General features: G+C 46.1%; 1 protein-coding gene across 12 annotated transcripts in view; it reads right to left on the reverse strand.

Annotated features, from left to right (window-relative positions):
• Positions 1-24,647, reverse strand: part of EPS15L1 (epidermal growth factor receptor pathway substrate 15 like 1) — a 99,837-nt gene that overhangs the window by 64,931 nt on the left and 10,259 nt on the right. For 3 of the 12 annotated variants that reach the window (XM_081287076.1, XM_081287074.1, XM_081287070.1), the window contains exons 1-7: positions 15,368-15,441; positions 8,692-8,733; positions 8,317-8,406; positions 7,787-7,834; positions 5,331-5,426; positions 4,529-4,591; positions 1,538-1,663 (exon numbers count right to left, since the gene is read on the reverse strand). In XM_081287076.1, the coding sequence (XP_081143202.1) occupies positions 1,538-1,663; positions 4,529-4,591; positions 5,331-5,426; positions 7,787-7,834; positions 8,317-8,406; positions 8,692-8,733; positions 15,368-15,406 (504 nt within the window). In that variant the 5' untranslated portion in view covers positions 15,407-15,441. Of the gene's footprint in view, positions 1-1,287; positions 1,434-1,537; positions 1,664-4,528; positions 4,592-5,330; positions 5,427-7,786; positions 7,835-8,316; positions 8,407-8,691; positions 8,734-15,367; positions 15,442-24,647 lie in introns of those variants that run through there. The other 9 variants (XM_081287077.1, XM_081287075.1, XM_081287073.1 and 6 more) reach the window with 5 other exon arrangements.

Below are 24,647 nucleotides of genomic sequence, written 5' to 3' on the forward strand. Positions count from 1 at the left end.
ACAGAGCACGCATACAGACACAGAGATGAACACATATTCCACAGGAGAATGCACACGCAGTGCACGGGTGAACTCGAGCACACAGGGGGAGTGTACAGACGGCTGCATCAGACCCAGATGGCATGGGGACAGGCACAAAGCAGGGACGATGACATGGGGATGGGCACAAAGCAGGGACGATGCAGTAGTGGGAATTACATCCCATAGTTGGGTATTCTGCAAGGACTGCCAGATAAAGGCACACACCACGTCAGAACAGGCCACTACACCAAGGCCCTGCACATCCACACCATGGCCAATGTGAGGATGAAGGGCTCCCTTCATCCTCCCCTGCCCTGGCTGTCCTGCTTCAAAATAAAGTATCAACAAAGGTTCTACCCAAGCCGGGATGGTGCCTACAAACCTGCTTTGGAGACTGTATGTGTTTTTAGGTGATTCGGGGGAGCCGTTCCCCACAGCTCTGCTGAAGGTCAGGAACGAGACCCAGAGGAGGCACACCTGGGATGGGCTGGCACAGCAGGACCTACATGGACCTCTCTCCCCGACACTACTGCAGAGATCCCATCCAGAGACGACAACACTAACAGTGGTCTTTTCTGAGTCCAGAGAACCAAGTTTTGTGCACAGAGAAAACCCACAGGCTACAACTCTAATTTTGTTAGAGGGAAACCATCCTGGAATAGGAAACCGTATCCCCTCCAAAATGTGTATTAAATAGGACCAAAAGTGAGCCTTTTTTTAAATAAATTTTTTAAAAATATCTTTTATTTTTATTTATTTTTTTAATGTGGTTCTGAGGTTCAAACCCAGGGATTCATGCGTGCAAGGCAAGCACTCTACCACTGAGCTACAACCCTAGTCCAAAAGTGAGCCTTTTTTAAAAAAAAAAGGAAGGTCTAAAATTTTTCCTAAATTTGCAACAGAGTTGAAAGTACCTTTACCTTGGGCTGGAGCTATAGTACTTGCCTAGCATGTGTGAGGCACTGGGTTCGATCCTCAGCACCACATAAAAATAAAGGTATTGTGTCCATCTATTATAAAAAATACTAAAAAAGAAAGAAAGTACATTAACCTTAAGCTTGACAGGTAAAAAAAAAGTAATTAAAAATAGAAAAGATGGGGGTTGGGGATATAGCTCAGCTGGTAGAGTGCTTGCATCGCATGTAAAAGGCCCTGGGTTCAAGCCCCAGCACCACAAAAAAAAAAAAAAAAAAAAAAAAAAAGGTGAACATGCCCACACAGCACAATGGAAAGGGGGCAGCACTGGGCAGAGGCCCAGCTCTATACCTGCCCTGTAGGCAGCAATTTCACTTCTGAGCCTGCCTCCCCATCCATGAAATGGGAGGATTCCATCATCTTCCTCATGAGCTAGGTGCACCTGTGACAGGCCCTGAGCCAGCCCGAGTGTGGGAGGTTCTCCATCCCCAGTCAGCTCCAATGGTACACAGAGGAGCTGCAAGTACCCAAGAGAGGGAGAATGGTAACAACCAAAACAGCAGCAGTGAAGAATGTGGAAAACCAACCCGTGCCCACTTACCCTGCCCAGGACATCAAGAGGTAGCTTTGAGTTCATGAGGACTGGCTTGACCTTGTCTCCAGACAGCAAACCATTGATAGGTAACAGGCTTTCAAAGATGCCATCAAACTTCGCCTTTTCCTCCACCTAGTTGGAAAGAAAGAAACCACGAGAGTCCATGAGGGTGCCTGTGTATCCCAATCCAACTCTGACCCAAGGCCGAAGGAAAATGGTCATGGACCCACCATGGCCCTTAGCTAACGGTGCTCTAGGATCTTAGTGCATACTGGGCCCCTGGGGGTCCAAAGTGAATTCAGGCCTTAATGGAAACAGCTCTCTGGCAACCTGGGGCCCAGGGGCAATGTCAACAGGACAGAGCAGCTGGCCAGGATCTTGCTCTGCCCCAGGGGCTGCCTGAGCACACGTGAGGGCGCCTGGACATGGGAGAAAAAGACGAGCCCTCCCACCCACCTGTAAGAAGCCCCCAGGCCAGGAAGGACAAAAACAGATTTTAGTTTCTGAGCAAATAATGATCAACTTCAACTGTAAACATAGGAGTTCTCTCTAACAGTCAAGCATCGGGCTGGGGATGCAGCTTCATGGTCGGGTTCTTCTTGCCTAGCACGTGGGAAGCTGTGGGTTCTATCCACAGCACCCCAAGAAAAATAAACGTTAAAATGCAGGCAGCACAGAAGGGACTGCTGGCAAGAAGGGTCTGAACACTGAATTCCAGTCTCCTCTCTGAGGGAAATAAAGGCCCCATAAAGTGGAACAAGAAAGAGCAGCCTGCTCCCCTCTCATTCTGACCACATGCAGGAGCTACAGGGCCACCAAGAACCCACCCTTAACAAGTGTCCACCGACACCCTGTAGTGACATTCTGAGATGATATGACATGGGCAAACCCTGAGGACATGATCCTGAGTTAAAGAAGCCAGTCATAGGACCAACACTGTCTTATTCCTCTCACTGGAGGTATAGTCTAGTGAAATTCACAGAAAGCAGAGGGGTGGTTACGAGGCACTGGATGGAAGAAGGCACTGGTATCTGATGGGGAAGATGAGACGGTACAGGAGATGGACAGTGGCGATGGCCACACAGCAACATGAAAGCATCTTCACTGCTGTACTCTTACAGGCATGTAGGTTTTATGCCATCTGACATTAAATTTATGCTGTATTATACAATTAAAAAAAAAATTTTAGGGGTGGGGATGTGGTTCAGTGGTAGAACACTTGACTAGCACGTAAAAGCCCTAGGTTCAATCCTCAGCACTGCAAGAAATAATAAACTGAAAAATAAATCTTTTAAAGAAAAAAAGCACCATCGATAATACAAGAAAGTGTACACACAGACACGGCGCACACTACCAGCTGTACTTGGAGAGCCAGCACTCCGTGCCCGTCCCTAGTGTCTGGATTCTCTCAGCCATCACACTTGCTGGCTCAGGGGCTCAGGAAGCCCAGGAATGCTCGTGTTGGGAACAAATACTTGACCCTTAGATCCATCTGCTCACTGCACCTTGAATGGAATGTACACTCTTTACAATAGTCCACCTGGTCACAGCACCCGGTCCCTCCCGCCCTGGCTCCTCTGTCAGGCCTCCAGGACCCTACAGCTGCCAGCTCTTGCACAGAGGCCTGAACATAACCCATGAGGGAGCAGAGCTGCAACATTTCAAAGAATGAGATCTCGCGGGCGCTGTGTCTTGTGTCAAAGCAGCTCACTTTCAAAGCCTGGACTCCCCAGAGAGGAAAACCCACCAGAAGTGCTATCACCGCGGGCCAAGTGCTTACTAGATTACAGAGGAAGCCACTTCAGAGTCCTTGGACACACGAACCTCTTCCTACCCTGTCCCTGCCCTGATCCCAACCCGTTCCATTATCTTTCCAAGAAGGGAACAAACTGATCATGTACAAATGGGACTAAAATGCTTGGGGCACAGGGGAGGTTTATCTTTAATTTATTGCAAGGTGAGAAAATTTGGGACTGGGGGTGGTGCTCAGTGGTAGGACACTGGCCTAGCATGTGTGAGACCCTGGGTTCCATCCCCAGCACCACAAAAGAAAAAAGAAAAAAGTCAGACTCAAGGAGGAGTGGAGGGGGAAGCCTCATGTGAGGGAGCATGTGTCCTCACCCCGTGCTCATGTCCCTTAGGAGAAATTCTGTGCTTATTAGAAGATATGAGGAAGTGGGAGCTATGTGTGTACACATCCTGTCTTTAAAAATAATATTTTATGTGCTGAGAGAGCAGCTGTCAGAAAGCAATGAGAGCCTCAAAGGGAAGAGTGGCATGGTGACAACTGGCCGAGAATAAACCAGATGCATTTGGGGTCGTAGACACAAGCAAGGTCTCAGCTTTCTCTTGTATTCATATTAACTAACACAAGAGGCAAAATTACAGAATGGGATCTAAGAATAAAGGATTGTAACTACAGACCCTTATTTTTTAATTTTAATGAGATGGGGTCTCCGTATGTTGCTCAGACTGGCCTTGAACTCCTGGGCGCAAGAGACCCTCCCGCCTCATCCTCCCAAGCAGCTGGGAATACAGGCGCACCACCATGCCCAGCCGTCACTAACGGCTTTTTGTTGTTAAAGAGAGAGTGAGAGAGAGAGAGAGAGTGAGTGAGAGAGAGAGAGAATTTTTTAATATTTATTTTTTTAGTTTTCGGCAGACACAACATCTTTGTTGGTATGTGGTGCTGAGGATCGAACCTGGGCCGTACGCATGCCAGGCCAGCGCGCTACCGCTTGAGCCACATCCCCAACCCTCACTAACGGCTCTTACAAATTCCACTTCTGAAACTCAGCTGTTTACCCCGGTAGGCAACTCCCAATGACAGTGAAAAAGATTTTCATTTGAAAAGGTATTTCACCCACATCCTGTGGCCACTCGAACTAAGACAGAACAGGTGACACACTGGTCCTACTAAATGGTTGGAATAACACCACGAATGGCTAGAGCAACTCCATGCCAAGGACAGCCAAGGAGCCACTCCTGTTCACTTACCCTCACAGCCCAGGGGGCCTCTGCAGAAGGCGGCGTGACCATCAGAGGGCTGCTGGTGTCGTGCTGAGGACAAACAGAAACATTCCCTTGTGGCTAGCACAGAATTAAACTACAGCAGGAAGAGAGGACTGAAAAGGATCCGTATTTCAAAGAGCTTTCAAAACAGAGGAAGACCTCAAAAAGTCAGACACAGAATGACCCCATGACCCACAACCCCACTTCCAGGTGGAGATCCAAAAGGAGTGAAAACAGGTGTTCAAACAAATCTTTGTCAGTAAATGTTCACAGAGCGTCATTCACAACAGCCAAAAGGTGGCAACACCCAAATGTCCACCAATGGACAGAAGAAGAAAGAAAATGTGGTCCATCCACACAACAGAATAGTATTCAGCCACAGGAAACAGTGGAGCACTGACCTGCATAGAGGGACCTGTGCTGCGTGAAAGAAGCCAGACACAAAAGGCCACATGCTGTGTGGCTTTATTTATTGAAATGCCCAGAGCAGGGGAATCCAGAGAGAGACACCAGAGGGTGGCTGCAGGTGGGGGTGGGGGGGGAGTGAGTACTAATGGGTCTCCTTTTGGGATGGTAGAAATGCTCTGGAACTAGACAAAGGTGATGGCTGGATGACACTGTGAATGTTCTATATATCACAGAACTGGGTACTTTAAGATAGTGAATTTTATATTATGTGAATTTCATTCAATAGGAAAAGGAAAGTGTGAGGAAGTGGGAGCTATGTGTGTACACACATGTGTAGGTGGCACTGGACACAATGAACGAGAAGGTTTTTGACACTCACGAATTTAGGCGGCGGCATGCTCAGACTCAGATTGCTCAAGGTGACTTCATGGCCACTCTGTGCACAGGCCACCAGTCTCAGTGCAACATAGAAACCCTGCGAACCCAAAAAAGGGGAGGCGTCAACACCACAAGGCCAGGGATGGCAGGGAACAGCTGTCTCCACCAACAGGTTTCAGGGAAAGAGAGATTTGACTTCCACAATGAACACTGTGCCAAAGCTGAAGGGACTCACCTGGGGACCCACGGAATGTGTATGCTAACACTGGCCCATACCCATGTGTCCAGAACACCATGAAATTTCAAATAAACATATTATTTTTTAATAAAAAGAGCTCCTAGCATTTAGGTATTGCTATATCATATGAAGCAACCAATTAAAATGCTTAAGACAGCAAATGAGGGATCAAATATGTGTGTGCTGCTGGGACACGGCTCAGGGGAAAGTGCTGGCCCAGGATGTGCAAGGCCCTGAGTTCCACCCCCAGCACCACAAAAATAAATAAGTAAAGAAATATTAATATTAAAACAAGCAGTCTGAAGTAGACCCAGTTGCTTAGGAGTTTATATTCACAATTCACCATGACCCCTTGGCCCTAATGAATGAGCATCTCGCACTCACCCCCAGAGACCTGACGTGAACTTCGCCTCACACACCGGGACAGAGACCTGAACTAGGTCATCAGCCCTCCCCACTCACCACCTCACCCAGAACCAGCCACACCACTGGCTTAGTGGCCTTTCTGGGCATTACCTACTTCTTTTTGTTTTTTGTTTTAAATGGTCTGTTTTAAAGCTATGAACACAGTGACTATTCTAAAGGTGTCTTCAAAGAGGCAACAGATCTGCCTTTCTCAGGCTGATGTCCCCAGAAGCCCTTATATAATGCACAGTGCCACAGAGGGGTGATGAGAAAGGGGGACAGAAGTAAATTTAGAGGAATTGCCCTAAGGCAAGGGGACAGGTTCCTTTTGCACAAGAATTCTCAGCACCTATAACATGCAGAGAGGTATTCGTCTAGTGATGGTCGAGTGGAACATGTCTTCTGGATGGGCTGGAGCATGGGCCCTGGAACCCAGCAACAATGGATCTTCAAATACAGTTTGTAGAAAGGGCAACTAACTTAACTTACATCTAAAACCACTTCAAATTACGTTCAAGTACAGTAATGAAAAATCCCATTTGTCTGTGTTCAATCCTCAGCACCACAAAAAGGAGAAGGAAAAAAAAAAAGGATTTTTCCATTTATAAAACATTCTTAAAATGATGAAATCATTGTGATGAAGAATAGCCCAGTGCCTGCCAGAGGTTACAGTGTGAAGGCCAAGGGGACAGTACTAGGAAGTCTTTGGGTGCCAGAACTGTTCTGTATCCTGATGTGGGGTGGTGCTGGTGGTGGTGGTTACACAGATCTGTGTGTGAGATAAGACTTCTCAGAACTACAAACCACGGGGCTGGGGTTGTGGCTCAGTGGAAGAGCGCTTGCCTAGCATGGGTGAGGCCCTGGGTTCGATTCTCAGCACCACATATAAATAAGTAAATAAAATAAAGATCCATGAACGACTAATAAAAATATTAAAAAAAAAAAAAAAAAGAAGAACTACAAACCACAACCAAAGCAAGACTGCTGAGGAACTCCGCTGACGAGCTTCAGTTGCCTGGCTTTCACTGCCATGCCATGGTTATAGGAGACGCCATCCCTGGGGGAGAGCTGTGAAAGATACACAGGAACCCTCCAAACTATTTTTGTAACTTTTACAAAAATCTAAAGTTATTTCAAAATAAAAAGTCTTTTTTTTTTAAATTTTATTTTAGGTGGACACAACATCTTTATTTTATTTTTTTTGGTGGTGCTAAGGATCAAACCCAGTGCCTTCTAGCACTCTACCACTGAATCACAACTCCAGCCCAATAAAAGGTCTTTTTTTTAAAAATATTTTTTAGTTGTGATATACCTTTATTCTTTATTTACTTATATATGGTGCTGAGGATAGAACCCAGTGCCTCATACATGCTAGACAAGTGCTTTGCCACTGAGCCACAACCCCAGCCCCAAGAGTCTTAAAAATATTTTAATCACTGATAAGGTCACAAAACATTAAAAGATATTCTGACCAAGAGAGATGGCACCAAGTATTTAGAAGACCTTCCTTTCTTTTTTTCAGTTTTTTTGTAGTTGTAGATGAACACAATGCCTTTATTTTTATTTATTTTTATGTGGTGCTGAGGATCGAACCCAGGGCCTCACACATGCTATGCAAGCGCTCTGCCACTGAGCCCAGCCTTAGAAGACCTTCCTTTCAAAGGGAAAACTTCCCACTTTAACTTTGCTAGCTGTGCTTTGGTCTAACAACCCTTGACAGTGCAGAAATGTCCATGGAAGGAAGTTCGGAGGTCACCCAGCCTAGGGGGCACTGGCCCAGTCCCTCCCCTTGCTCTGAGTGTTCGGGTATATACCTGTTTGTCCAAGAACCCTTTACCTTCTGGGTCGGCCAAGTCCCAAATCTGTGGAAATACAAAAATGTCCATGGCTAATCATGGCATGTGTAAACAGAAACGAGAGCCACCACCACCCATCTGCTGTAGGCCTTCCAAACCAATAGCCTTGCAAGGTGGGGGTGACCATGCCTGGCACTGCAGGAGAGGTAACCTCTGCCCATGAGCACACAGCCAGTTGGTGGCAGGGCCTGGAGAAACTGGGGTCCACTCAACCTCAAAGCCAGTAATGCTTATCACATCATTTCACCCCAACATAAACTCACAAGCTATCAAGATCCCAAAAGTGCCCAGGTCTCTGTCTACTACCTAAATAGAGATGGTGGCTGCTGTCTAGACATTTGGATCCAGCAGTTCCAGTGCCCAGAGACTCTCACTAACCAGGCCACTGCCCAGGAGGCGGGGCCCCAGGGACAGGGGTCTGGATAAATGGCCTCTATCTATCAGGGGACTCTGAGCAGCCACAAAAATCACTATTCATCTTCACCTACCTTCCCAAGGATGATGTCTGAGAGTCCCGACTTCTTTAGAAAAAGTGCAGCCTCGCTCGCCCCAACTCTCCCTGTGTACGCTGGATCCACCTGAAGTGGGATACCAAGAGTGAAGGTGACTCTGTAGCAAATGGGCAACAAGTAAGCAGCAGGTCACCACAACAATTCAGAGAACAGAAAAGGACAAAAAGGCCCGTCAGTGGGGCATCAATTTGGGATTGTGCTTCAGTTCTATCACTCTCTGATTCACCTAAAAAGACGTCAGTTGACTGGGGTGTGGCTCAGTGGAAGAGCGTCTGCTCAGCATGAGCAGAGCCCTGGGTTCCACCCTGGCACTAGTCAACCAATCAATAGAGAGACATCGGCTAAACTTACCTGCTTATAATAAGATTCATATAGTGGATTTCCAGTGGGAATCTGTAAACAAAACCACAGATATTAGTCAAAAGTGGACACACTGGAACAAAAATTATCACCCCTCACCTCCACCTCAGTTTTCTTTCTTTCTTTTCTTTTTTCTTTCTTTTTTGAGAGGAGGTCTTACTGTATTGTTCAGGCTGGCCTAGAACAACTGGACTCAAGTGTGTACCATTAAGCCTACCCTCAACCCTGATAGCAATTACATCATTACCAAAATACACTGCTGCTGGCTCCAAAAGCAGAACAGGAGTTTCTGCATGTGATCATGACTTACCTGGCATGCAGGCTGCCAACTGGTTTTCCCTGCCTTGGGTCTTGTCCTAACCTATCCTGTCCATCCTCTACCAGCTACCTGAGTGACAGCATAGAAAAGCACACTGATAAGCACCCACAGGAAAAGAGCTGGCCAGTGATCCCTCGCACTACAGCAGGCAGGAAACTCAAAGCACTCAGCTTGGCACTGAAGGCAGTCCACACTCCAGCCCCCCAGGTTCCTGAGACTGCTGTTCAGAGAAGTAACTACCTCACTGAGGGTCAGCTGGCTAAGCAAGGCCATGTATAGCATGCCTGGATCCATCCTGGCCAGTGGCCAAGTCCACACAGCTCCCAAGTCCCACCTCTCAGCTGACCTCAACAGGCCATCCCTCAGTGGGGAGAAGGAGACATCTGAGGAAGAGTGCCTGCTAGGGAATTAGGAGTCACTAAAATGTTGGCTGCGAAAGGCTCCCAAGTATTGGTGTGAGTTACTGAGCACTGTGGGTTGAGCGTGTCCCCAGAGTTCATGTGCTAGAAACTTCTTCCTTAGTGTAACAGGTAGAAGGAGCATTGTCTGCGAAGTGGGATCACAGTATTTCTCAAAACTTCCTAACAAGGGCTGGGTTGGGCTCAGTGGCAGAGCGCTCGCCTAGCATGTGTGAGGCACTGCACTGGGTTTGGTCCTCAGCACCACATTAAAAAAAAAAAAATCAAGATATTGTGTCTATCTACAACTGAAAAATAAATATTAAAAAAAAAAAAAACTTCCTGAATGCTATTATCCAATTTCCATAACGAAGAAAACCAGGGGAGGAGGCTGGCTTTGAACTAATACGCACCCGTCACTTGCAATTGATGCTGAAAAAGGTCATTTCGGGTTAAAAATAATGCCCAGATTACAGTCAGCTCCTCTGGGGGGACGCCAACACCTGTGAGCAGACAAAGAAGTGAAAGTACAGGCTGGGAGCAGTGGCACCCGCCTATAATCCCAGCAGCTCAGAGGCTGAGGCAGGAGGAGTGCAAGTCTGAGACCAGCTTGGACAACTTAGTGAGACCCTGTCTCAAAATAAAAAATAGACAGCTGGGGATGTAGCTCAGTGGTAGGGAGCCCCTGGGCTCAATCCCTGAGGTGGGGGGCAGGGGAGGAGTGGGGAGAGGAGGGGGAGGAGGAGGAGGAGGAGGAGGAGGAGGAGGAAGAGGAGGAGGAAAAGGAGGAGGAGGAGGAGGAGGAGGAGGAGGAGAAGGAGAAAGAAAATGCAGAGAAAAATACCGAGAATGAAAATAGGAGGAAAAGAACATGAAGATCTGCAAATAGAGAGGAGAGTCAAAGCGAAAAGCAGGGCTGGGGTAGCATTTCCTAGCATGCAGGAGGCCCTGGGTTCCATCTCTAGCACCTCCAAAAAAGGAAAAGGGAAAATCCTGAAAAGGCAGAAAAAAACTAAAACAATATGGAAAAGCCAGAGGCCAAGGAGCAAACACTTAAGCAAAGACAAAGCAAAGATAAAGTGGCACATGCCTTATTCCAGCTACTCAGAAAAGTGGCCCCCTGACTAGTTCCCTCCCTCAAAGCCCAAAAGCCTTGCCTGACAGAAAGGACCAAGGGTGACTGTTACCCCTAGCTTCTCAGGACCTTATTAAAAATAACAGTGTCCAGTCATTGCATTCTGTGTGACCTCCTGAGTTTAAAACTCTGGCAAGCTTCCAGAACATATCTCCTCAGAGCAGTAAAACCAGCAGAAAGGAGACGACAGTCAGTTATAACGTCAGAAAAAATGATGGTGGCCAGGTGCAGATGGCCTATCACCTACCACTGACTCATAGACCCCAGAGGTCTTCATCTTAGAGGACAAAGTTGCCCTTCCTACCAGCAATGAGAGTCATTAATCTAAAATACATTTCCAGGGTTGAGGGTTTTTGTTTTTTGTTTTTAAAGATTCCATGGTAAGCAAGAAAGAGGTTTCCAAGTTAATTGATTCCGGGGCGGGGGGAGTTATGGCCTTTGGAGCAAACGAGATTTTTAACATCTGTCTTAAATTTCCCGAATGCTTAAGTGTGACAAGATTCATGATCAAGAGAAAAAACCCTGAGAAGTCTGGAAAAGCCACTGGAGCACAGGATCCCAACCTCTGACAGCTGACCATCCACACTAAGACTAATCCAAACTGCTCTAGCATTCAGTCTTTAGATTGGCTGGTGTCAATCCCCAGATATCCACATCTGATGAAAAACCAAGAAAGATGGCTCGACCAGATGGGCATCTGCTTGGGTGACCTGAGACAGTAACAGCAGCTGGAGGTTTTAATTTAATTCACATATTTTAGGTGTACAAAAGCAGAAGAGGGAAGAGAAGGGGAAATACCAGACGTGAAAGGTCACTTCCTCTCACCCATACCCCTTCTTCCTGAGGACAGTGGACTCACACTTGCAAGATGCCCTAATGTGTCACTGCCACAGAGTGTGAACACACTGCTCACCTCACAAACCCCCAGGCATGGGCAGTCTGCCTCACCAGCCCCTGAGCAGAGAACTGGATCACAGCAGCACACTGCACAGGCTGGGGCTCCCAAAAGCAAGCCTTACAGCTGGTGGGAAAGGGCCCCATTGGCTGTCCACCCACATCCAGCCCAGCCAGGGTCAAGCTCAAGGCAAAGGTGGAGAGGGAATGGGCCAGGCAACAAGACTTTGGGTGTAAGAGGCTGCAAGTGGCAGGGTGACGGCTTGAGGAATGAAGGAAGTATGACAGAGCCATCCCTGGGGTGATGCTCTCCTTTGCCAGCCAACTGCACAAGGAAGATACCACCTCAGCCTGTGCAGTGCCTGAATTATTGATGAGGTGCCACGTAGCTCTCAGCTCGGCCTTTCAGATGCCCTTCATGTCTTAAAAGACTAAGAAAGAAAACACAAAGTTCCTACAGCCTCTCATTTATCCTGCAACCTAGGAACATTTCACAAGCAGGAAGACAGAGAAGGGACATATCAAACAATTTCACATCCTTCTGTTGGGAAGGCTTTACAATGCCACAATTTGCATGAGTGACTTTAACTTGGGAGAAAACCCGCCTGAGATAGAACCCAACAGTACCATGGTAGAAGGAAAACCTCAGAGGACTGTGTTCTAGCAACTCCTAATCCCACATGGCTTGGCACACCTAGCCAAGGGCAGAACTTCTCCCCAGTCTTTATGCCTGGTTATCTCCTGCCAAATTCCCCCCTGTCTGGAAAATAGAGATGGTTCCCAACTCATAATGGCTCCACTTAAGATTCTCCAATTTACCACGGTGCAAAAGCAATGGGCATTCAATAGAAACCATACTTCAAACACGGATTTTTTTTCTCCCAGCTTCCCAAGTATGCAGGACTATAGGTGCTACTATCAGACCTAACTCTCTAAAATAACTTTGGTGTGTGTGAGCTGGTATTGGGGGGGGGGGGTGCCGTGGGGGGGTTGTTTTGTGTGTGTGTGTGTGTGTGGTACTAGGAATTGAACCTAGAGGTGCTTACCACTGAGCTACATCCCCAACCCTTTTTATTTTTTATTTGGAGGAAGGATCCCACTAAATTGCCCAGGCTGGCTTTGACCTTGCAATCCTCCTGCCTCAGCCTCTGGAATCACTGGGATTATAGGGCTGCACCACCACACCTGGCTTATGACATTTTTTAAGTAATTTCATTTTAAAACTTCTACAAAAGTAACTGTAATCCCTTGTCTTGATAAATGGTGGTTCACGTTTGCTGAATGTTCACCGTTTTATATCCAGTACTTTGTTTAATTCTCCCAGTAATGTGGGGCAGGCATTACTGCTAGCACCAAATTACAAATGGGAAAATGGAAGTTCCCCTGCCTTGGGTCAAACAGGCAAGGAATGACAAAGGTGGAAGAGCACCCAGGCTGTGTGGCTCTGAAGTCGGACCCTAACTTTCTCCACACTTTGCAAAGACAGCCCAGCCCAGGCTTGATGGAGCTGGGTGCTGAACCCAGGACAGTCTCATAGGCATGCTGGCCTGTGAAAATGCACACGTGGGACGATGTGATGGTTCATTAAACGGAAGAGGTCAAAGTGCAAGACCTGACTTGTGCACACAAGTCATCTTGAAAACCAGTGTAGCCCGCCATTTCCCCAGGAAAGCTGAGACCCCTTCATAGCTGTGTTTTCCAGTGCTTCTACCAAGTTCTGCAGGAAGTGAGGCACAACACCACAAGACATCCTGATCTAAGTTGCTACTTAGAATAGCAGATGCTGATGCAAAAACACAGCCTGGACAAGTGTTCACTTAATAAGCCTTGCATTTTTTGCATTCCACTTCTGACTTCCCTGTGGGGCTTTCACAACCCTCACTGCGGCTACGCTCAGCCTTCCGGGCAAGCTGGCCTGCAGTCTGTGGGTAAGGAAACCCAGCTGAGTCACACAGCCAGCACATGGCAGAACTGGGCTTAACTCTATAATATCCAACACTGGGGAATGTCTCACCCCACCCCCTGCCCCCAGACCAAACAGTTCTCTCCAAATTCACGATCAGAAGTTTCAGAACTAGAGGTAAGAAAAACATTACCAAGGGGAAGAGAAGACCCAGGAAGTAAGAAAGAGCTTTGTAGAAAGATCACAGGGGAAAAGACAGACATTTAAAAAAAAAAATTAACTGAGGATTTAGTCAAGGGCACTTTACCACTGAGCTACATCCCCAGACCTTTTATTTTTTATTTTGAGACAGGGTCTTACTAAGTTGCTGAGGGTCTCACTAAATTGCTAAGGCTGGCCTTGAACTTGTAATCCTCCTGCTTCAACTGCCATAATTGCTAAAATTACAGATATCACCCTGGGGGACATTTCAATTCAAAATAAACAAAGGGGTTGGGATCCTAACAGTAGCAGAGAGTGTGCTCAGCATGCATGAGGCCCTGAGTTCAATCCCCAGCACCAAAAGAAATAAAAATTAAAGTGAACAAAAGATAAAAGCAACTCAGACAGAAGAGATGTGCCATGTTCAGTGGAAAATGTTCCACCTCACTAGTAATTTAGGTACAGGCTGGGTATCCCTATCCAAAATGTTCGGGATAGAACATCTATAGGTACATAATGAAGTATCTTGGGTATGGGACCCAAGTTCAAACACAAAATTCACTTAATGTTTCACATGCTCCTTATATACAGACTTCAGTAACTGTACAAAATATTTTTTAGTGCATTGCACTTTGACAGCCACAGGAGTCAGGTGTACGACTTCTACTTGTGGAATCATGTAGGCACTCAAAAAATTTCAAAATTTGCAGTGTTTCAGGTTTTGGGATTTCTGATGAGAGATGCTCAACTTGTATTACAAATAAAAACGTGGTGCCAGTTTTTGCTGTCAGTCTGGCAAAGACAGTTGTTGTGCCAGCTTGAACCTGCAGGTAGGAATGTCAACCAGCTTGGTCTTTCTGGAGGGCAATGTGAGTTGAAATGTGTGCACCCTTTACAGCAGATCAGCATGATTATGATTCCTCCCAGTTTCCAGAAAAATTTGTAAATATGGAGATAGATTATTCCAAAATTTATATAGAGGTGGAGGAAGCAAGTGGTTAAAACAACTTTGAAAGAGGTAAGAGGAAAACTTGAGGGGCTGGGGATGTGGCTCAAGCAGTAGCGTGCTCGCCTGGCATGCGTGTGGCCCGGGTTCGATCCTCAGCACCACATACCAACAAAGATGTTGTGTCCGACGAGAACTAAAAAATAAATATTAAAAAAAAAATTCTCTCTCTCTCTCTCTCTCAAAAAAAAAAAAAAAGGAGGAAAACTTGAAGCACATGAAATGATGGAAACCGAAGGATAAATCTTTGTGGCAAAAGCTAGTAGCTACCTGTGTAAAACACTGAGGAGAGGGTCAGATAACAGGGAGTTGATCCCTGGAAGTAGGAGCATGGAGATCACTGGTCCCCTCTATGAAAGTAGTCCCTGAAGGGGTGGCCAGGTTGGGTAGGTTAGAAGCCAGATTGGGGGGCAGGGTTGTGGCTCAGTGGTAGAGCGCTTGCCTAGCATGCGTGAGGCACTGGGTTCGATCCCCGGCACCATATACAAATAAAATAAAGGCATGGGCTGGGGATGTGGCTCAAGTGGTAGCGCGCTCGCCTGGCGTGCGTGAGACCTGGGTTCGATCCTCAGCACCACATAACAACAAAGATGTTGTGTCCGCTGAGAACTAAAAAATAAATATTAAAAATTCTCTCTCTCTTCCCTCTCTCACTCTCTCTTAAAAAAAATTTTAAAAAAATAAAAAATAAAGGCATTGTGTCCATCTACAACTAAAAAGATATTAAAAAAAAAAAAATAGAAGCCAGATTGGCATGACAAGAATGGAGGCAACGTAACTTCATGAACTCCAAAGCTCTCTTGCTCCTTACACCAAAAGCCACACGTGTGTCTGCTGCTCCACCGGCCATTTCTACCACCAGCTTCAAGATTCAGCCCTCCTGCTGGTCAAGGAGCTCTGTAGGGATGCCCCTCTTCCTCCTCTCCTGAGTAGAAGGCCCTTCTCATTCTTTGCAATCATATTGACTTCTTTTATTCTTCCCTATCTGTAAGAACAATGCTGTCTTTAGTTTCTCTTTAACAACAACAACAACAACAACAAAAAATCCCTAATACAATGCTGTCTTCAGTTTCCCTTAAAAAAAAAACTACATCAACAATATGGTTTGCTAATAAAGCAAAGGGCTTAATGGGTGATATTTTGTCTATTTCTAGATTTAGCTTATAGCTGAAATATAAATGAAGATCACTGTAGTCTCACACTTAGGTACTAAAAGACCTAAAGAAGATTCAGGAATTCTCTGAAAGCCAGAGAAAATAAGTGCCTTTTTAAAATGAAAATTGAGTAAATGAAAAAATCCCAGGGTGGGGTGGAGGGGTGGCGGAGGGGGAGATCTGACTTCATCATTTAATGTATTATATGATATGCAAATGCATTTATTTGAACTACACATGATTATGTTACTACTTATTAATGGCCATCTAGCTAACACATTCTTTCTAATAATGAGTTTTTGGTTGGAATAGCTTTCTGCTAAAGCAGTAGATGACGGACCAAGTTGTTGATCTAAAGTCAGAATATTCTCACTTCAATTTCAACAAAATTAAGGCAACATCAGAGTCCTCTTACTGAAAATTAACTTCTGAGTCAAAAAAGTCCATTTATAATAAGGACTGGACTATGTATGCTTGTTATTCTATATAGACTCATGTGATGCATTTTAGTAAATTATATTACTTTCCTACATCAAAAAAATTTTTTTTGAAAAAGAACAAAGCTGGTGATTGATTTCTTATGTAATAAATCATGCAGGAAACACAGTCTGCATGATTTCAAATTTTTAAAAAATGCTTTGCATATTGATTGTTATTAGTTATACATGTCAAACTGATCAAATTGCATACTTCAAATATGTTCATTTAGTGTACTTTAATTTTACCTCAATAAAGCTATGGGAGAAACACACACACACACACACACACACACACACACACACACACACAACAAAGCAGGAGGAATTAGTCTACCTGAATTAAAGATAAACAACTACTGCAGTCAAGATGCTATAATACTGCAGGGGGGCAGACACACAGAGCAAGAGAACAAAACAGAACAGAGAACCCATAAAAACATGCCCAACTGATTGTGTGTGTGTGTGTGTGTGAGAGAGAGATGGGATGGAACCCAGGGAGAACACGCTAAGCCTGTGCCCCACCACTAAGCCTGACACCCAGCCTTCTTCAGCGATTTTTCTTTTTTTAGAGACAGAGAGAGAGAGAGAGAGAGAGAGAGAGAGAGAGAATTTTAATATTTATTTTTTTTAGTTCTCGGCAGACACAACATCTTTGTTGGTATGTGGTGCTGAGGATCGAACCCGGGCCGCTCACATGCCAGGCGAGCGCGCTGCAGTTTGAGCCACATCCCCAGCCCTCTTCATCGATTTTTGGCTAGGATGTAAAAGCCATATAGGAGGAAGGAGAGCCTTTTCTCCTCCTCCCCCCCCTCCTTTTTCATTAGAGCATTATGATTATACATAGTATTTGGGTTCCTTTTGACAAAATTATACATGCAAGGAATTTGATTTCAATCCCCCTTTTCTCCCTTTTCTACTCTACTGATTCTCCTTTCACTCGTTTATTCTCCTCTGATTGGTATTTCTCTATATACATAAAGGTGAACTTCCTTTGGTGCATTTAAACATGTATAGAACATGCTTTTATTAAATTCCTTCTATATTTCTTTTCCTTTCCCTTCCCCCCTCTCTCGTGCCCTCCTACTTCTCTACCACTGCCCTTTCCTATATCTTCATGACAACCGATCCCCTCCCAGACTGCCTTCTTGCCTTCTGTCCTCTAGCTTCCACAGATGAGAGACAACATGTGACTGAGGTTGGCCTTCTCAAGCATGGTGCTGGAGCAACTGGCATTCACAGACGAAAACGAGGCTCAACCCACTTCTTTTTTTTTTTTTAAAGAGAGAGTGACAGAGGGGAGAGAGAGAGAGAGAGAGAGAGAGAGAGAGAGAGAGAGAGAGAGAGAGAGAGAATTTTTAATATTTTATTAGTTCTCGGCGGACACAACATCTTTGTTGGTATGTGGTGCTGAGGATCGAACCCCGGCCGCACGCATGCCAAGCGAGCACGCTACCGCTTGAGCCACATCCCCAGCCCTCAACCCACTTCTCATGCCCTATACACAAATCAACTCAAAGTGGATCATGAACTTAAACAAAAAACACAAAAATATAAAACTTTTAGAGAAAAATTATAGGAGAAAATTTTTAGGATCTAGGGTTAGGCAACAAGTTCTTAGACTTGATATCAAAAGCCCAATTCATAAAAGGAAAGATTGAAATGGAACCTTGCCAAAATTTTTAAATGTTTGCTTTGCAAAAGACCTATATAAAAACATGAAAACACAAGCTACAGAATATAAAGACATATTTGCAAAGGCCATATCCAGTGAAGCACTAGCATCTAAAATATATGCAAACTCAGCCAAGATGGTGGCAAAGGCCAGTAATCCCAGCCTCTCAGGAGTTTGAGTTAGGAGGATCGCAAGTTTGAGGTCAGTCTTGGCAATTTAGCAAGACTATGTCTCAAATAAAATTTTTAAAAGGTCTGCAGATGCAGCTCAGTGGTAGAGTGCTTGCCTAGCAAGCACTAGTCTCTAGGGTCAATTTCTAGGACGGTAAAAAAAAATAAGACAAAATAATATTTGAAAGTGTCAACAAAAGGCATCTCTTGTCTACCCTCCAAATTAAAGTAAATAAATAAATACAACAAAAATACATAAAGAACTCTCAAAACTCAACAAAAGAAAAAAAAACCCACAAACCAACCAATCAGAACACGGGGAAAAAGGAATGAAGGGACGTTTCACCAAAGAGGACACATAGGTGGCAAATGAGCATATGAAAAGATGCTCAACATCATTAACCAGCAGAGAAATTTAATTTAAAGCTACAGTGAGAAGCTACTTCAAGCCCATCAAAGTGGTTAAAATACAAATGACAACACTAAATGCTGGTGAGGATGCAGAGAAACCAGACCACTCTTCCACTGCCAGTGGGAACACGAAAAGGTAAGCTCTGGCAAACAGCTGGGCAGTTTCTTTAAAAACCTAAATACACAACGATACACAACCAACTCCTGTCCTGGGCATCTGCCCCTGAGAAATGACTTGTGTTCATATAACATCCCACACACAATGTTCACAACAGCTTTGTCTGTCATGGTCCAATCTGGAAATGCCCCAAAGTCCTATAACAAGCAATTGGTTCAACATGATTCATTCAATAAACTGTGGTCCAAGCACATCTCAGAACACTTGGCAATGATAAGGAATGAGGGCTGGGGATGTACCTCAGTGGTAGACTGTGTGTTTGGTAGGCATGGTGCCCTGAGTTCCATCCCCAGCACTAGGCCAAAGAAAAAAGAACGAACTATGGATACACAACAACCCGGATGACTATGGATACACAACAACCCAGATGAATCTCCATAGAATGATGATGATTGAAAAAGGCCAACCCCAAGAGGCTACATGCTATGATTTTAAAAACTGTTAAAATTACAGATATGAACAGATTTATGGTTGCCAGGGATTAAGGACAGGATGGAGGAGAAGTGGGTGTGGGAGAGAGGGATCTGCATCTGACTACACTAATGACAATATTCTGGTTGCAAGCCTGTCCCACAGTTATACAAAACTCACAACTGGAGTCACTGGGGTAAATGGGTCTCTGTGTTTTGTTTTGTTTTGTTTTTAACAACGGCATGTAAATCTACAATAATCTAAAAAAAAAAAGTTTGTATTGTTAGTTTTTAACAGACTTTGGAGACCTAACAACTAAATGTAAGGGGACATTTTTAGACAGACAGGAAAATGTGAATGTGGACATTAGTTGTGTGAACTGCAATAATGGCACTGTGGTTCTGTAAAGAAAAATGTCCTTAACTCTCAGAGGTGTGTGTTGAAGTGATTTCTACACTTAAAAAACCCAGGAAATAAAAAGGCTTAGCAGGGTGAGAGTTTAGTGTGGTGGGAGTCACAGGATGGTGACAGGTGCAAAGAAATTACTAAAATGCTGTTATTTATTGTAAGTAGGTGGGGGTTCATGGGGATTCATTCAATTCTTCTCTCTACTTTAGTGTTAAATTTTTACATTTTAATTAAAGACCACTGTTTGATGTGTTTCTGTTTTGGCAAGGACCCAAAAGGTCAAGATGCTTACAGATTAAGTGTCACAAATCATCAGGTGTGTTGGTGCACACCTGCAATCCCTGAGACTCAGGAAGCTGAGGCAAGAAAACTGCAAATTTCAGGTCAGTCTCCTCACTTTAGCAAGACCCTGTCTCAAAAAATAAAGAGTGATGGGGTGTAGCTCAGTGGTACAACACCCCCGGGTTCCATCCCCAGTATGGGGGGGGGATGTATATGCGTGGGGTTAAGTGTCACAAATAATTGCCACCGACAGGGTCAAACCTTTGTCAAACAAAAAACCCAGCATTTCTGCTCCACAGTAGAGCACTTGCCTGTCACAGGAGGCCCTGGGTTCCATCCCCAGCAAACAAAACAAAACAAAAATGTAAAACAAGAACTCCTGGAGTATGGCCTGAGGACTGATCAAAAGTGCAGGTGTCCTCCTCGTTTGTGTCCTCCTTGAGGGTTGGAAACAGTCCAGGGCTGGGTGAGTAAATAACAAATTGCTGCGTCTCCACAGAACAGAATAGCTCATAGCAAAAAAAAAAAAAAAAAAAAAAAAAAAAAAATATATATATATATATATATATATATATGAAATAAATATATATGAATGGGATACGACTGTCACACTTTGCTGAGTGAGAAAGGAGGGCAGGAACCAGCACCTTCAGCGTGAGCTGGCTTCTAGGCACAAGGTGCTGCAGCTCCCTAACATCTAACCCTGCAGCTGCTTTGCATCCTCCTATGTTCCCTGAGGTTCTGCTAGCAGGAGCGGCCTCTGTGAATGGAACAGAAAAGGGAAAAAGAAGGCTGGGGTTGTAGCTCAGTGGTAGAGCGCTTGCCTTGCATGTGTGAGGCCCTGGATTTGGTCCCCAGAATCACAAAAAAATAAACAAATAAAAATAAAGATATTGTGTCTATCAACAACTAATTATATAATTATATATATATATATATATATATATATATATATATATGTATTTTTTTCTTTTAAAGAGAAAAAAGAAAAATGCAAGGAGAAGCAAGATATAAAGATTCTTGAAATCTATTATCCAAGAACTAAACGATCGCCAAGGGGAGGGACAGCTGAAGATGGATGCAGCCGGGGCACAGGGCCTCCATCCAAACTAGACAGAACTCAGGGCCTGCAGAGGGGACATGGTACAGTGATAAACTCTGCAGTCCCCACCCCTTGATGGAACCATGGGGCAACAGAGCCACCCCTGGGAGTTTAGACTCACAACCAGGTGTCACAGTGAAGGAGATTAACCCCAGAGCATAAATGAGGACTGAAAGCCTCAAATCCAGGGCTTTCAGTAGGAGACCATAGCTCTCAGCTTTCCTCCACTGGAACTGGAAATTGAGGGGGAAACAACGGTCACTCAGGGCAGCCTCCATGCCCAGTGCATCTCTGGGACAGACCTCATGGTTCTGCCTGCATCTCTCCCCTCCTATCTTGCTTCACTAAAAGCGATCCCACACAGAGGTCAACAGTGCCACCATACAGATGCAGACTACAGTCCTACCCTACCACCGGAATGCTATGCAACCTCAGGAAGGATGAGACGCCCTCTGTGCCTCAGTTTCTGTATCAGGAAAATGACAATGAGCATTCCCACCACTGGGATTCATCAATCACAGGCTATTATGATCCTTTTCCTTCCTTCCTTGCTCTCTTTCCACCAGTTCCAAGTGAAAATGTACCCTCGTTCCCAGAAATAACCCCTCCATCCTGGTTCCACCCAAGCCACCCACCTCCCCCTGGACCTCACAGAAAATCCCCCAAAAGTGGTCTGCCCTGGGATTTGCCAGCTCCGGGATCTCCTGGACTTGGTACTTCATTCATTCACTCACTCAACCAAGAGATGCTGAGTTCAGGCTAAGAGGAGGCCCTAGGATATAAACATGTGTGGGACACAGCTCTGGGCTTCTGGAAGGGAAGACGGGTGGGCAAAGGGAGCCAAGATTACACCACAGAGGGTGTGTGACACAGTGGTGATTGTAGGTTCCTCCAGAGCCTGAGGCCAAGGGTCAGGGATGAGCCAGGCTCTGGGTCAGAGAAGGCAGGCCAGGTCTATGGAAAATTCAGCAAGTTTCCAGGTGGAAAAGCCCGGATGTTGTCCCAAGGTGAGATGAAGCTTCAGAGTCTGCAGCAGACCAAAGGGCGAATGGGGTGGGGGTGGGGGATGGAAGACACTGAGCAGGAGAGATGATAGTCTTCCAGCAGGACGAGGATCCCAGAGCCTGGCAACTCACTGTGCGGAAGGAAATACAGAGAACCAGACACAAGGTCACCTTTAAACTCTGTTTCTTTGGAATGTCCTTAGCAGGGCATGAGGGGAATGTGGTTTGCACTCCAGCAACATCTGAGTGCCCAGGCCCTGCCATGGTACAGGTATGGCTGTGAACAAGGAGACCCCTACCTGGCCTGGAGGATGCCATTAGACACGACAAAACACAGGGCTGCCAAGTGCTGTAAGGACAGAGGACAGAGGGTGACTCTGCAGCCTGCAAGCAGACACACACCCATGGCAGCAGGGAGACTGGGAGGCGCCACCTTCACAACTGAGCCTGTCCAAGAAGCTGGAGTCAAACAAGGTCAAGGAGCATCCATGTGGAAGCAGTGGAAGGAGACAGGGCTGTGGCAGGGGAGGAAGGGAGTAGCACCAGAGCCAGGGGCAAGGACAGCCATGCACAGGCAGGGCGATGGGGAGGACCGGCCCAGGCAGCAGAGGAGCAGATTCTGGCCACTCCTCCTGAACAAGCAGCTTAAGATCAAAAGTGGCACAGGCTCCAGGTACCCCTCGCTGCTGCTGACCAGTCTCCCGGGACACTGCTCCTCCCACACATTCTGTGTTTCCTGAACAAGGCCCTGCACTGACTCATAGGGACCAACACAACAGGGTCCCTACCACCTGCCAAGAGGACGCCTGCTTCCCGCAGTGCTCCTAACTTCCCACAAGTGTGCCCTGAGCCCTCTCCCTGGGTTCCAATGTCCCTGCCATCTTCTGACCCCTGGCCTGACTTCACTTCTTTCCCTCCCATATCCTGGGCATATGACCCAGGACTAGAATATGGAAGCATGTGGCCTCCCACTGGGATGTTCTTGGCCTGACGAGGACTCCCAGATCCTGTCTTGTCAGCCCTCCAGCCTCCCTCGTCCTCTTGATCCCTGCTGGTGGCACCATCTACTTCCCTATGCCTGCCATTTTTCTACAGTGCAGTCACCCCATATTGCTGGATTCTTTAGATATCAGGCACCAAACCAGGCTCCCAGATTTCATGGTGAGCAGAGACAGTCTCCAGAGCCACAGGCGCCAGGGTCAGGTGGTACACTCACATGCAGAAGAGATGCACTGGCAGCAGTGATGAGACAAGGGCGAGGACCACAGCTGGGCGCTAATGGGGAAGGAATGAGGGTGCCTCCCACCCTGGGCTCTCTGACCCCACCCGCACCCCACACACCTCTACCTGGATCCCAGCCTTCCCTCCAGGTCATCTGGTACATAGTCACACCCTGCTCACAGAGCCCTTGTAGTGTCCAAACGAGAAGACAGTCCAAACCCTCAGCCCCAGTCCTGGAAGTGCTGCCCAGCCAGCTCCGCCCCTGCCTGGCTAAGTGTACTCCTCACATACTCACAGGTGTGCACATGTGCTCACACACTCGCTGACATACATTCACATCTGTGCTCACACATGTACACTCATCCACACACACTTGTACATTCTCACAGTCTCTAATACACACATACTTGCAAAGCCAACACAAAATACATACATACACACACATACAGATGCTTCTCAATATACAATGGGGTGAGGTCCTAACAGATCCACTGTAAGTTGAAGACACATAAACTGGAAACGCACTGAGCCCACCGAGCCGGCTGAACACGGAGCTTAGCCACAGCTCGCCAGAGTGCTGAGGACATGTGATGGCAGGGCTGGCTGGGAGCTGCGCTTGCTGCCACTGCCTAGCATCAGGAGAGAGAGGATCACACGTTGCTAACCTGAAGAAAGATCTGAATTCACAGCTCCAAGTACAGTTTATCCTGAATGCATATTATTTTCGTACCAATGTAACATCAAAAAATCCTAAATCAGTGCTAGCTCAGTGGTAGCACACTTGCCTAGTACACATAGGCCCTGGTTCAATGCCTAATACTAAAAAAAAAAAAAAAAAAAAATCCTAAATCAAACCATGTAAGCTGGGGACCACCTGTACACTGACACACCAGTGTATGCTCAAGGCCCAGGCACGCTCCCCTGCACACACTTGCACACTGGTGCAGACTCAATCCCTGCGTCCCTTCCCATTAGGCAGATGCTCTACTCAACACACTACACTTGCCGCCCCTTGTCTCCCTGTTCCTGGGGGGCCAAGTACCTCTAGCCCCAGCACCAACCCCTGCTCCAAGATATCTCCTGTGCTCCCCACTGAAAGGAGTCTCTTTACCCCAAACTCCCACAGCTCCCAACTTAGGGAAGCGACACTTACGATCTACTTGATGGAAAGGCTGCTGTTGCCACACACTCCCCTCCTTACACAAAATTTTGTGCTTTGTGAGACAGGAGGAAAGCTCCTCCCACCCCACCCCAGTGCTAGGGATGGAACCCAGGGCCTGGCACATGCTAAGTGCACATTCTATGGATGAGCTCTACCTGCAGCCTGGGGGCTCATATTTATTTCACCTGTGTGAGCCTGTCCCGCCTGTAGCAGGCTATTAGTAATGTCTGTAAGTGAAAGGGTCAGATTTAGATGTGGGGGGAGGGCAAAATGGAGCCAGAGTGGTCAGTGAACACAAGGACACTGCTCTGCCTCTGAGCAACAGTGACGACAAGCTACAAAGGCTCCTGAGGCCTCTGTATGCCCACCTGTAAAATGAGGATACTTCAGGGCCTGCCCTGAGGATTCCTCTAAGTATCAAATGAGAATATGTGGGT

The sequence above is a fragment of the Spermophilus citellus genome, assembly GCF_964194105.1.
Source record: "Spermophilus citellus genome assembly, chromosome: 3".
Lineage (NCBI taxonomy): Eukaryota > Metazoa > Chordata > Mammalia > Rodentia > Sciuridae > Spermophilus > Spermophilus citellus.